This window comes from Canis lupus, chromosome 15 (assembly GCF_011100685.1).
Source record: "Canis lupus familiaris isolate Mischka breed German Shepherd chromosome 15, alternate assembly UU_Cfam_GSD_1.0, whole genome shotgun sequence".
Classification (NCBI taxonomy): Eukaryota; Metazoa; Chordata; class Mammalia; order Carnivora; family Canidae; genus Canis; species Canis lupus.
This window is the reverse complement of record NC_049236.1, coordinates 40,953,154-40,965,701: the sequence shown is the minus strand read 5'-3', so window position 1 is coordinate 40,965,701 and position 12,548 is coordinate 40,953,154. Positions and strand designations below refer to the sequence as shown.

Sequence of the window (12,548 nt, the reverse complement as noted above, 5' to 3'; positions counted from 1 at the left end):
AATTTTGTAAGTGATAATTATGTAGTAATAGGTAAAATTTATTCATGACTTTCTGTGCCAACCATTAGACTAAATGCTTTTTCTTCCATGGTTTTATTGTCCTAATACCCCTAACAATAAAAATACTATACAAAAAAAATATCGTATGAGGTTACCTGCTATCATGATCCCATGTCACAGTTAAGAAGTAGCCTTAGTACGAATGAGTAAGGGTGTTAACTAGGAGCATGCCTCGAGTAAGTGGTAGGACAGGGGTGGAATCTTGTCTTCACTTGGCATGTTGTGACTTCAAAGAAAGCTTTTATGTCTGTTGTGTGAGTCAGATCTGATGATTTTTCCAATTTTACTGATGAAAAAAAAACCCAAGGTGAAAATAAATTCATTAGCTTCCAGTGGAGCCAGGCCTCAAGGTTTAAGTGCTCACCCTCTGGTACCACGGTCTCCTTGGTGCTGCGGTGTCATCTGTACATCTGCCAAGTGCTGTCACAGGGCTTGCTGCAGGGGAAGGCAGCTCATGGAGCCTCAAAGGGCAAGCCTGGAGGACTGTGGGTGAATAATTGTAGCAACATGATAGGTGTCTCTTGAGCTATGGGCAAGGAGTCCCAAGGGACAGCTCCTTACCTTTTCCTAGAGGTACTGGGGAAGGCATCCACGAGGAAGTGCCCTGTGAGCTGACCTGTGCAGAGTGTGTAGGAATTGACAGACCAGGACAAACCTGTGGTCTCGGCTGGATCAGGAATAGAGCACAGCCATGAGGAGGTGTCAGGCTGAGAGAAAGGAGGCCAAAGAGGGGAACGTATTTATCTCACTGTCTTCTGAAAGTATCTTATCACCAACACAGTAGTTGTTTACTAATTGCTAAGTGACGGACTATAGAGTTCTTGCCTGTGATGATTTCCTCACTTCCCCCCCTTTCATTACTTATTTTAAATTGCAAAAGTGTTTTAGGTTAATAGTAACCATTGCAAGCAACCCAAAACATAAACAATATAAAAGGGAAAGATCTTCATCCTTTCTTCATCTTCCTACTTGAAATAATCACTATGAATAGTTTGGTGGGTATTTTTCCAGTATTTTTATATAGATATGTGAACATATGAACTATATAATATTTGTTTTGTAACAGTGAAATTACACTATACTCATTGCTCTGCCTCTTGATCTAGTAGAACATGAGCAAGCCCACGCTAGTGTCATTGTTTTTTAAGCTGTATTTGTTTTGCGGTTACAAATAGTGTTGTGATAAATATTCTTTTATGTATAGCTTACTCTTGAGGAAGTTTTTACTTCTGTAGGTAGAATTGCTAGATTACAGTTAAATTTAACTGTGTCCTTCTAGAATGTTGTACCCTTCATACTCCACAGTGTATAAGAGTGCTTGTTTCTCCACAGGCTAACCAACAGTAATGAGTATCAATCTGTATATATATTTTTTACCACATTGAGAAGCAAAAATATCTCATCTTTGTAAAGTGTGTTTATATATTTTGCTATTATTCTTTGCCCATTCACTCAGTTTTAGCTCTTACTGGTTTTGACAGGGTTCTTTACATTTTATAACATTAACACTATTATGGTAAAATAATCCTTTTTTTGTCCTTCTGTTCAGAACTCAAGTGCTTACTGATTTGATGTCACCAGTAGAAATAACGGATATTGAAAGTGCTATCTTAGTTAGCTAGTTAGTTAGTAGGCTCCACCCAATGTGGGGCCTGATCTCACAACCCTGAGATCAAGACCTGAGCCAAGATCAAGAGTCAGATGCTCAACCAACTGAGCCACCTAGGCACCCCTCTACCAAATGTATTTTTAAATAAATGTTCTAAATATTGCATTGAATTGGCTATGAAATCTCATGGTCGGTGACTAGCCCTTGAAGAATACCCTGTAAATAGACCTCCATCACACTGCAGTCATTTACAAGCCAATGTTGGTGATACTTTGACTGAAATACAGTTTAGTCCTGCTCTTAGGATCCTTAAAGTGACCAGTTAGTGCTATTTCATTTGCCACAGTTAGTGGCTCGTTACATAAAATAGTACCTTTATCTCTCATTAACAAAATACTCTTGTGCACTAAATGCAATGCTGTGTTCGTGGAATTCTCTTTTTAGGAGGAAGAGTCACTGAAGACGCAGTTGGCATACAACACCGATGGCAAACACACTGGAAGGCAACTGAAAGATACATTTGCAGATTCCCTCCGATATGTAAATAAAATTCTGAACAGCAAGTTTGGATTCACATCTCGGAAAGTCCCTGCACACATGCCTCACATGATTGACCGGATAGTTATGCAAGAACTTCAAGATATGTAAGTCCCGCTTGTTGTTTCAGTTGCTTGCACATGCTCAGAGCCAGGTCTGCTTAAAATGGGCATCTTTACTGTGCCAGATGTATGGCTCTAACACTTGACAACTGATAAAACTGAAGGTATTGGCTGAATAAGAGGTAAAGAAAAGGATTCTGACCCCACAAATGTTGGAATATATTTGAACGTAGATTAATGTCTATATATATTATAAATATCCAGGGCTTACTCTATGTTATGTTTTCTCAGGTTCCCTGAAGAATTTGACAAGACATCATTTCACAAAGTGCGCCATTCTGAGGATATGCAGTTTGCCTTTTCATATTTTTATTATCTCATGAGTGCCATTCAGCCACTGAATATATCTCAAGTTTTTGATGAAGTGGACACAGACCAATCTGGTGTCTTATCTGACAGAGAAATCCGAACCCTGGCTACCAGAATTCACGATCTGCCTTTAAGTTTGCAGGTGTTGTATTTTTTTCTCCTAAACTTTCTTTTCTTTCACATATGTCAGCATAATGCAAGTAAAAGTAATTCGTAATATTTAATGGGGGTGTTCACAACTAGTCCACTTTTAGTGCTGAATTAAAACCAAATTTGAGGTTCATATTTTATGAGATTACATTTTTAGGCTTTAAGTAGGTGTTGCTCTTGTATTATCTGGAGAAGAGCCAGACCATCCTGCATATAAGATTCTTGTGATGAGTTCTTTCAGGAGCTTTAGGTATGCCCCATGGAGCTGTGTCTCAGCCAGGCCTGGGTGGTTGCAAGGTCCCCTCGGTCACAGATCCTATAGTCCCAGGAGTGAGAGACTTATTAATGGAGAGTGCTGAGATGTATCTAACTGCAAGAACTCCTGCTGGGGGATCCCCCTGACTGCCTTGTGTAAAACAGTGCCTCCCAGTCCATATGTTCTACTTTGAGATGAAGATGAAATATTTTTTGTATTATCTCATTCTGTTCTTTTTTGGAGTGTTTTTAAGAATCACATAGTCAAACTCTCTTTGAAGATAGTGTTTAAAGAAATATTGGAGACTTCTACTTACTTTTTATTTTTTAAAGCCACAGTTATTCCTTGTACGTAGAAGGTTTATCCTTTTATTTTGTTTTGTTAGGACTTAACAGGTCTGGAACACATGCTAATAAATTGCTCAAAAATGCTTCCTGCTAATATCACTCAGCTAAACAGTGTTCCACCAACTCAGGAAGCATACTATGATCCCAATCTGGTAAGTGGCATGAGTTTCTCTGTGTAAAAAGGAGGTATATCTTTATCAGGTGTTATTTACACCATTTCTGTATAGCACTTCAAACAGCAGAAGCAGGCCCTATATTTATGTCTTTGGTACACAGCAGGAGTCCTGATAATCCAGAGTCATTTCTGTCTTTTCTTTTCTCTAACCTAGCGGATGTTAAGCTGATATACTGAGATTAACTGTTAATATTCTATAACCAGACATCTGCTCACCAAGGACAGCAGAAGGTAGCCATGAGAGTACTTCAGAGAGTTTTGCTGGTGGCACAGCCAGTGTCCCCTCTCGCTCAGGACTTCTCTTTCCCCCACCTGTGCTTCTGTATCTGTCCCTCACTATCTGTCTTTCCTCCTCTAGTTTTCATTGTTTCTCTTTTAAACTAGGTTAAACTGGGTTCCTAGTAAGACTTTAGAGTTACCAAGCCCCTGCATTTATACAGAACTTGCAGAAGTGTGTTCTTTTCTAAGGAATGTGATATACACAGAGAAAACTTGTTTTTCTTGCCCTGTTACAGGCACAGTGAAGGGTTATTGAGATTTTAGTTTTCTTTTGAAATGCATACATTTCTCTTCATTAGCAGAGTATTTAACATATGCCAGCTTTCTGGCATGAGATTTAGAATCAGCAAATATCCTTTGAGTGTGAAGGATAAAGTAAAGGCTGCTTTCTAATGGTAATAAGTTAGTCTTGAGGCTCCTGCGAATAAGCTGCTTGGAGCATGAATACTAGTTATACTAGCAACATTAGGAAAGGAAGTGGCTTATGTTGTTTGGAGCAGGTGGAAATGCCTAGTTAACCTTATTCAGGTGAACTCTAGCAAGGTATTGGCTTCATTACTGTAATTAACTGATTATACCTAGGATAAAGTATTTTCTAATAAGACTGACAAGTGAGCTTATGAGCATCACGTATTGTTAGAGTTCGTTAGAAATTTCTTTCTAAAAAAAAATGCTACCAGTAGCTTAGGAGACTTTTAACATGCAGTGTTTGTGTGATTAAAATAAAAATTTATTTACAAAAACAGGCAATTAGCCAGGAGGCTATCCCATGCCAATTTGATTTTTTTCAAATACTGCATTAAAGTATTTGTCTTGATTACAGAGTCTTTGGTCTCCCCCTTAAATTTTGCACTGAGGTCAGTGCTTCACCTGCCCTACCCTAGTCTTGGCCTGATGCAATGTCTCTATTTTCTCACAGCCACCAGTCACTAAGAGTCTAGTGACCAACTGTAAACCAGTAACTGATAAAATCCACAAAGCATATAAAGACAAAAACAAATATAGGTAAGTAGTGCAAACTTTCTCTGTTTAGTTTAAGAATAATTATAAGAATCTGGCATCTTCATAATTTTACAATAGTTTATCTCTTAAGCTTTCTTTTTAAATTTATGTGAGATTGTTTTCTTTAGTAATACCGAAAGATTAAGTCCTTCTCAGGATGTTGACTGTTGAAGTTTTATAAAATACTTATCTCAATGAAACTGCTTTTATTTCCACATAAATATTTACACTCCTTAAATATGTTTTGATAATTAGGTTTGAAATCATGGGAGAAGAAGAAATTGCTTTTAAAATGATTCGTACCAATGTTTCTCATGTGGTTGGCCAGTTGGATGATATAAGAAAAAACCCCAGGTACTTTTTTTTTTTTAACCAATAAACTTTACTTTTTTGAGTACTTTTAGAAGTTACAGCAAAATTGAACAGAAAATACAGAGAAAACCCATAACTTTAAGAAATGATCCTTAATCATGCAAATAAACATGCAAAAAGGCAGCACGAATCAAGGAAAGGAAGTGGTTTATGTTGCTTGGAGCAGGTGGAAATGCCTAATAGTGAGGTAGTGTCAGTGTCTGAGCTAGAGATGGGAGCTGTGAGTTTGGAGAAGGTTCCCCCAGGCACAGGGGCTAGCATGGACTTCCAGGAATCTGGTGACAGGAGCTGTTCACTGAGGCCAAGGAGTGACTCCACCATGGGGAGTGAGGCTAGATAGCTGGGACTCTCCTAGCATTCTTAAGAAGGTGCTTCCAGAAAAGTTGTTTTGGTGATTAGACTTTGCAATTCAAAGCAAAGTCCATTATTAGCTTCTGAAGAAAAAGAAATGCTCTCACAAATGTGAAAATTAATCCAGTAAAGTGCAGGCATTCTTTGGGGCTGAATAAATGTTCAGGCTTATGTAAGCCTTGAAAATTTCCAACCTGGCCCTGTAACAGTTGCCTGGAATAGTTTGATAAAATTAGTTAAAAATCTGCATTTTTGAGTTTTGAACTTTAGTGGGAAATAGATATTTGATGGGTTTCCTAGAAAAAAAGACTTTGGCATATAAAATTGAATATTTTTCATCGGAGTCTTTTAAGTACCTTTTAAGTCTTCAGTTTTTATGTCCTCATTTATTATGATTTTAATGATAAATGATCAGAAATGTAAAATTTCTAGACAGGTAAAGCCATGGTATTTTTTTTTTTTTTCTAAAATTCATTCCTGTTTGGCAGTGGGATGGGGAGAAATTGGAATTTGAAGATAAATGGAAACATCTTTCATGCTTATTTAGTGTATTCAATAATTCAGTAAAATACTTTATTTCCTATAAAATATTTCCCACAAACCAAGCAAACAATAAACTATTATAATTAATAGTTACTCTGCTTCAGCTCTCTATACCTGCTGTTCCCTCTGCCTGGAATGCCCTGCCCTAATTTTTAAAAATAACTTTAAAAAGCAATTTCAATACTTGCTTTTTGCTTCCCCCATTTTTTTTGATGTGCTCTCCCATTTAGTTATCTGTAATAATGGCATGTGGGAGTTTGTAGTTTTCAGTTGTACCTTGTCCTTTACCTCTTGGTGCCAGTTCAGAAGTTATGGGGTTAGAAAATTTGTAGACCTTCATGGTACCTAAACGGACAGGGGTTGACCAGAAGGATCCCTGGCAAGCCAGGCTGTGTCTGTTGGGCCCAGCTAGCTCCTGTGACCTTGCACAGATCTTATTAACTCTCAGCTGTTTTACTTTTATGGGTGCTCACCCTAAGTCAGGAGTGGAAACCTGCATTCTAACCGACTAAACCTTTAAGGACAGGTTCATCCCCATTCGCAAGGAACTTTGCATTGCTTTTCCCTCCGACTATTAGTCTCTGCCTCTCCTCTTCAGATAGAGGTAGGGCACCACAGTGGTTGGAGATGTCCCTGCAGACACAGCTGTGCTATAGCACAGAAATGGATCACCCCTTTGTATGTGCGGTGTGCTCACCACCCCCGCCGCCGTTCTTTTTTTTCTTTATTTATATATATTTAAAATTTTATATATAAATTTTTATATATTTAAAAATAAAATATAAATTGATATATATATTTAAAAATAAAGATCTTTATTTATTTATTTGAGAGATAGGACATGCTCATGACTAGGGGTGGAGGTAGAGGAACAAGCAGACTCCATCCCGTGACCTTGAGATCATGACCTGAGAGCAGAAATAAAGGTCAGATGCTTAACTGACCGAACCACCCAGGTGCCTCTGTGCCCCATTCTTACATCAGTCACCGTGAAGAGGATTCACATCACAGTCAGAAGCTGCCTCTGGGGGAGGGAGTGGGCTTCCCTCCCCTTGAACTTCAAAAGTGGGGTTATTCCTGCCTACTGATTTAATGGGCCCTCAGTTTAGTGACTTCACCTTGAAAGGAACTTGAAACAGTAGGGAAGTAAGACTGTCATCTGGTTTTTGCCAGAACTCCAGCAGCTTGGTTGGAAACATAAGAAGAGGTCACTGAACTCATAGAATCCACAGCTGTAAGGCACCATCTTTATCTCACTTATCTACAACACTATTCTTTTTTTTTAAGATTTTATTTATTCATGAGAGAGAGAGAGAGAGAGAGAGAGAGGCAGAGACACAGGCAGAGGGAGAAGCAGGCTCCATGCAGAGAGCCCGATGTGGGACTTGATCCCAGGATTCCAGGATCACACCCTGGGCCAAAGGCAGGCACCAAACTGCTGAGCCACCCAGGGATCCCCTGCATCACTATTCTTAATAATGTAACTGTATAGAACTTGGTTTTCATTGTTTACTAATACCTCCCTGGCTGCCAACAAAATGCTCTCGTCAATAAACTGCATTTATTAAACACTTAATTGGGGACATGCTAAACAGAAATCATTAATTTATTCCAATAGCTAGAAGACACTTTTAAGATTATCTTCCCTAGTTCTTTTTGTTTTACAGGTGAGGAATATCCAAAGAAAAATTTTATAGAACATTATTCCCCCTAGAGAGTCGTATCAACCCATGCAACAACATGGAACAGGAGCCCATTTAAAATATATTTGGAAGCTACATTTCTTGTTTTATGATGTCAAGATCATTCTCACACTAACTAATAACCATGGATCTCTGTTAATTCTAGGAAGTTTGTTTGCCTGAATGACAACATAGACCATAATCATAAAGATGCCCAGACAGTGAAAGCTGTTCTCAGGGACTTCTATGAATCCATGTTCCCCATACCATCCCAGTTTGAACTGCCAAGAGAGTATCGAAACCGTTTCCTTCACATGCATGAGCTGCAGGAGTGGTAAGGGCTCACGTTCATGTGTGTGTGTATAAGAGTGATGAATTCCTGTAATGTGTTATTTGATCTAGAATTACTTTATAAAAATATGCTTAAAAGTTTTTATTTGAGCTTGCTGGCCAAGCACATCTGCCAAGCCTAACTCATTGCTATCAGAATAGCGACTGTGTTTCTTACATACCTGCTACCTGGCAGGAGAGCATGATAAGAGCAGATGAGGCAGCTGTAAGTGGTAAATGCAGCCTAATTTCCAACCTTGCATATATTCCACCGCAACCTAAAGCTGCTTCATAATATCTCCTTCATGTCTTATTTTACTGCCATTTACCCCAGCCAGGTGCTAGGAATACACAGAGACAGAGGAGTGTGGGACCAGGCTCTGGGGTGCTCATGGCCCCTTCAGAGCAATGGGCTACAGGCAGACAGCTGTAGTGTCAAGTGCTGTGGCAGGATCTGTGCTAGCGGGGTGTGGATGAGGGAGCAGCTAATTGTTAGGGGAGGGCGGCATGGGGACTTGGTTTTCAGTTGTGAAAAGGACTTTTCCAGGTAGAAAAGAGCATTCCTGATAGAAGAAATGGCCTGTACAAAACAAAGCACAGGACTGGGAAAAGAGAGTGTGTGGAGAGAAAAGGAGACATTGTGAAGGGCTTGTGTCTGAATTAAGACTTTTTTCTTTGGAGCATGGGGCGCCCCCAGGAGAAATTTTGTTTAGGTGTTTGCAGTGATCAGACTTCATGATTTGGAAAGATAGCAGTGTGGAGTTGGAGTGGTGAGGAGTTGTTTGGAGTGAGGCAGTGTTGTCTGGAAACTGGAGGCAGAGAGACAAGATCTAAGCATTTCAGTAGCTCTGACACAGTCATGGTGTGACCAAGGACAGAGCTCAGAGAATAAGGAGAATGGAGTAGATGGAATTGAGAGACACTGTAGAGGAAATTAGTGACCTTAGTGGCTCGAACTCTTGGGTATCTTGGGGTTGGGTGAGACAATCAGTATGTATGTTGTTAATAGCTATATATATTTTTATTTTCAAAAGAAGTTATTACTAACTGTGGGTCTTGTCTTCTAGGAACAGCTTCTAATCATTTTCACTTTCCTTTAGCTCAAAGGAAAAAGATCTCTGGATGAGTTCAAGTGTTAACTCCCCAAGTCTAGTTTGTGACTACATTTATCTTCAGGGGTTCAATCGAATAAGAAAGAAGTGGGCTTATGATTAGTTTGAGAGCACTTTGATTTCTGTGTTGTACAGATAAGATGAGTGAGGTGTAATTCCCTGGGGGCTTCAGTTTCTTTATCCTGCTCAGCTTCTGTGTCCTCTCTCACTGCAGGGCCACCAACACCTCCCTACCTTCTAGAAACTTTACTTTTCTCTTTCCTTTCATGCCATTGTGCTCCTGAGTCCCTGTCACCTTTCTCTGGTGTCCCTAGAGGCCATCTTCCTGTTCCCTTTCCTTGGGGCTAGCACTCACTGTGCAGGAGAGCCATCTGTCTGGTATGCTCGTCTCTCCTAATAGAACGTAGGCCGTCTTCAGGGGCGTAGATGATGTCTTACCCTTCTCTGAGTCCACACTGCCTTTCGCGCACATAGGAGGCGCCCCATGGATGAGTGGCTTAGGGAACCTCCAGCTATCCTAAGGTTCTGTGGTTGCTATACGACTCATTAGCTGTGTTACAGCCTGTGGCTTCTTAGCTGTTTAAAAATTACATACAGATTCTGAATGGCACCCTAGGCATTAGACTGGCTGTGCTGCTTGTGATCCGATTATGAGACACAGGAAGTGCTGGAAGCACAGAGGTACCATTATCAATCTAGGACTTGGAACAGAGACATCCACCATAAGATGAGCTCTGCATGAGAATCCAGAACTCAGCACAGAGGCCTGAACTGATAGTTACTAGCGTATCTTCCAAGCCTTATGTTAAGCATATAGTTCGTCTTCATGGTAAATCATATTTCCAAGTTACAGATGAGGAAACTGCTCTATTGCCACCTCGAACCCCAATATCCTATCTTCACATCCACTTGATTCTACTTAGAGTATGTCTCCGTTGCCTGTTGTCTTTCATTCTCACTGGTCTTTATTACGTTCTCATACCCAGACTAACGTGACTGCCTGCCTTATCACCTTGGTCCCCCCCCTTCAGATGGCCACCATATTCACCTAGTTGTCCACACACACCCACACTTGCCATTCCATGTGCTTTCCCAGTGGAGTATTATGTCCAAACCCCACTGCATATTTTCCAGAATACCTGCACTTTCTTCCCACCTGCCTCGCCATGGCCTAGCTCTCTTCCTTCTGCCCCCCCCGGGCAGATTCTGTTCAGTTCTGCCGGACTCTCTCTGCCTTACTCAGCTAAATGCTTCCATTTCAGGTCCCCCACCCCACTTCGAGGTTTAAATGAAATGTCACCAATGCTGAGGTGCTTTCCTTATGTCTCTGTTTTTCCATAAGACTTTGCTTTTGATGGTACATTTTTTGGTCCATCTTGTGTGGTGGCTAGTTGTTTGCATGTCAGTGACTCCCCAGGCTTATAAACAGTTTACAGCAAGAACTTCTTGTTCATCTGTCTGTATCCACAGGAAGTGTTGGTCAAGTGACTGTGAAGAAATGGATATGAAAGAAAGTGTATTTTTGTTTAAATGTGAGACATAATTTTCTTTTGAAGTCCTCTCCTCTGCCTGGGTAACTCTGACACTTCAAATATACTACTTACCATGACCTAATGAAAAATCTGAACTCACATTGGAAATGTACATTGTATTAACATTTTCATGTTGCCTCCACACAATGTTTTTGTGTTTTGCGACTTTTTGCTAACCTAGTATATAAATAATTCTAATGCAGTGAAACTGCACAGAACTGTATATTTGCTTCTTTCTCTGAACAGGAGAGCATATCGAGACAAACTGAAGTTTTGGACTCATTGTGTACTAGCAACACTGATTATGTTTACTATATTCTCATTTTTTGCTGAACAGGTAAGTGTTATATATTTCATGTGGGGATCAAACAGTATTTTTTAATATAAGAGTATCTAATTCTTTTAGAAAGTGATATAAATTGGGCAGCCCGGGTGGCTCAGCGGTATAGTGCTGCCTTCAGCCCAGGGTGTGATCTTGGGGTCCGGGGATCAAGTCCCACATCAGGCTCCCTGCCTGGAGCCTGCTTCTCCCTCTGCCTGTGTCTCTCCGCCTCTCTCTATGTGTCTCTCATGAATAAATAAATGAAATCTTAAAAAAAAAGTGATATAAATTCACAAGAAAATTTTAATTTCTTCTTTTGGCTTATAACTAAGATGTCAGTATGTCAGACATAGCTCATAATATTCAGACAGCAAACATAATATCCTTTTATTCATTTTTCTTCTAGATGCACTACCAGTATTCTTTTTACCTGGTACTCAGTAGATTAACTTGTAGACGTCAAGCTAAAACTGAAAACCTCTAAGTATTTCTAACCAAAAACTATCTAGAATCCTCACTGATTTTGCATGGGTTTCCAATTTTTTTCTTTCTTGTAACCTTTCTAAAAGTGACTGCAGTGTGTTCAGACCTCCCACTATTCTGTGGACAGTGCTCATTATGCTCACGTCCCAATTACATTTCCTTTGAGTTGTTGGAACTTCTCTCCATACAGGTGCATATACAACCTCCTTCAGGTGAAGTCCCAAAAGTAGAAGGGAGGTTTGTGAGGTAAAAAGAAAGGGATCAGAGAATCTTTATTTGGTCTGATGAGAAAGGAGTGAAGACAGGAGGGAACCATGTCTGGGCTGATCTGACCTGGGGCAAGCCTCCATTTGAAGGGACTGTTGAGTGGAGCTTTTCCAGCTGTCACGGAAAACTCACACTGAGTTTACTTAAACTGAGAAGAAGGAAGAGGCTGAAGTATTGAAACTTTAGAATTAGCAGGGCCTGGGCTTCCTGCTGTAAATGGAAGGAAATGAGAAAATGGGAGATTGGGCAGGTGAGCAGGACTGCAACTTAATCTTTATCCTCTTCCCAGCAAATATCAGTCTCGTGTTTGATATTTGTTGCGATTATTCATGGCTGGTAAAGCCATCCCTGCTCCAGAGCAGAGAGGTCCAGTGAGGAATGAGGAGTCAGCTGTGTGCCGCCTGCCAAGGGGGGAAGAGGAGGCACCCAGGCTGGAAGCAGTGGCTGGCAGTGGGGGGGAAGGAACCAGAGGGCCAGTCTTTCATCTGCGTTACTTATACAGTAGAGGATAGGGAACCAGAGAGGCAGAAGGCAGGAGAAAAGAAGGGAAGAATAAACCGTAACCCTCTCTTCTCTGTCCCCTTGCTCTTTACCTATGGGAATCAAATCTTTAACCTCAACCCTGCTTGCCGTGAATCAGCCAGCACTGCCCCTTCCTCTGCCCCAGTCCCAGCTCATTGTCTGTATGTGGGTGAAACCCTGCTTCCC

The 12,548-nt window shown here is 40.5% G+C and overlaps 2 protein-coding genes across 25 annotated transcripts in view; one reads left to right on the top strand and one right to left on the bottom strand.

Moving 5' to 3' along the window:
• The window catches only part of LOC119868007, a 32,787-nt gene that overhangs the window by 299 nt on the left and 19,940 nt on the right, over window positions 1–12,548 (bottom strand). For 3 of the 22 annotated variants that reach the window (XR_005370693.1, XR_005370687.1, XR_005370690.1), the window contains 3 exons: window positions 9,592–10,724; window positions 622–767; window positions 16–543 (listed from right to left, as the gene is read on the bottom strand). Coding sequence is in view for 11 of the 22 variants with exons in the window: in XM_038558834.1 (XP_038414762.1) it covers window positions 413–543; window positions 622–767 (277 nt within the window). In the remaining 11 variants the exon portion in view is untranslated. Of the gene's footprint in view, window positions 1–5; window positions 544–621; window positions 768–9,591; window positions 10,725–12,548 lie in introns of those variants that run through there. The other 19 variants (XM_038558834.1, XM_038558833.1, XM_038558836.1 and 16 more) reach the window with 14 other exon arrangements.
• The window catches only part of GNPTAB (N-acetylglucosamine-1-phosphate transferase subunits alpha and beta), a 65,733-nt gene that overhangs the window by 50,923 nt on the left and 2,262 nt on the right, over window positions 1–12,548 (top strand). For all 3 annotated transcript variants that reach the window (XM_038558816.1, XM_038558814.1, XM_038558815.1), the window contains 7 exons: window positions 2,114–2,313; window positions 2,560–2,779; window positions 3,429–3,542; window positions 4,764–4,849; window positions 5,102–5,200; window positions 7,961–8,128; window positions 11,015–11,105. In XM_038558816.1, the coding sequence (XP_038414744.1) occupies window positions 2,114–2,313; window positions 2,560–2,779; window positions 3,429–3,542; window positions 4,764–4,849; window positions 5,102–5,200; window positions 7,961–8,128; window positions 11,015–11,105 (978 nt within the window). The remainder of the gene's footprint in view (window positions 1–2,113; window positions 2,314–2,559; window positions 2,780–3,428; window positions 3,543–4,763; window positions 4,850–5,101; window positions 5,201–7,960; window positions 8,129–11,014; window positions 11,106–12,548) is intronic.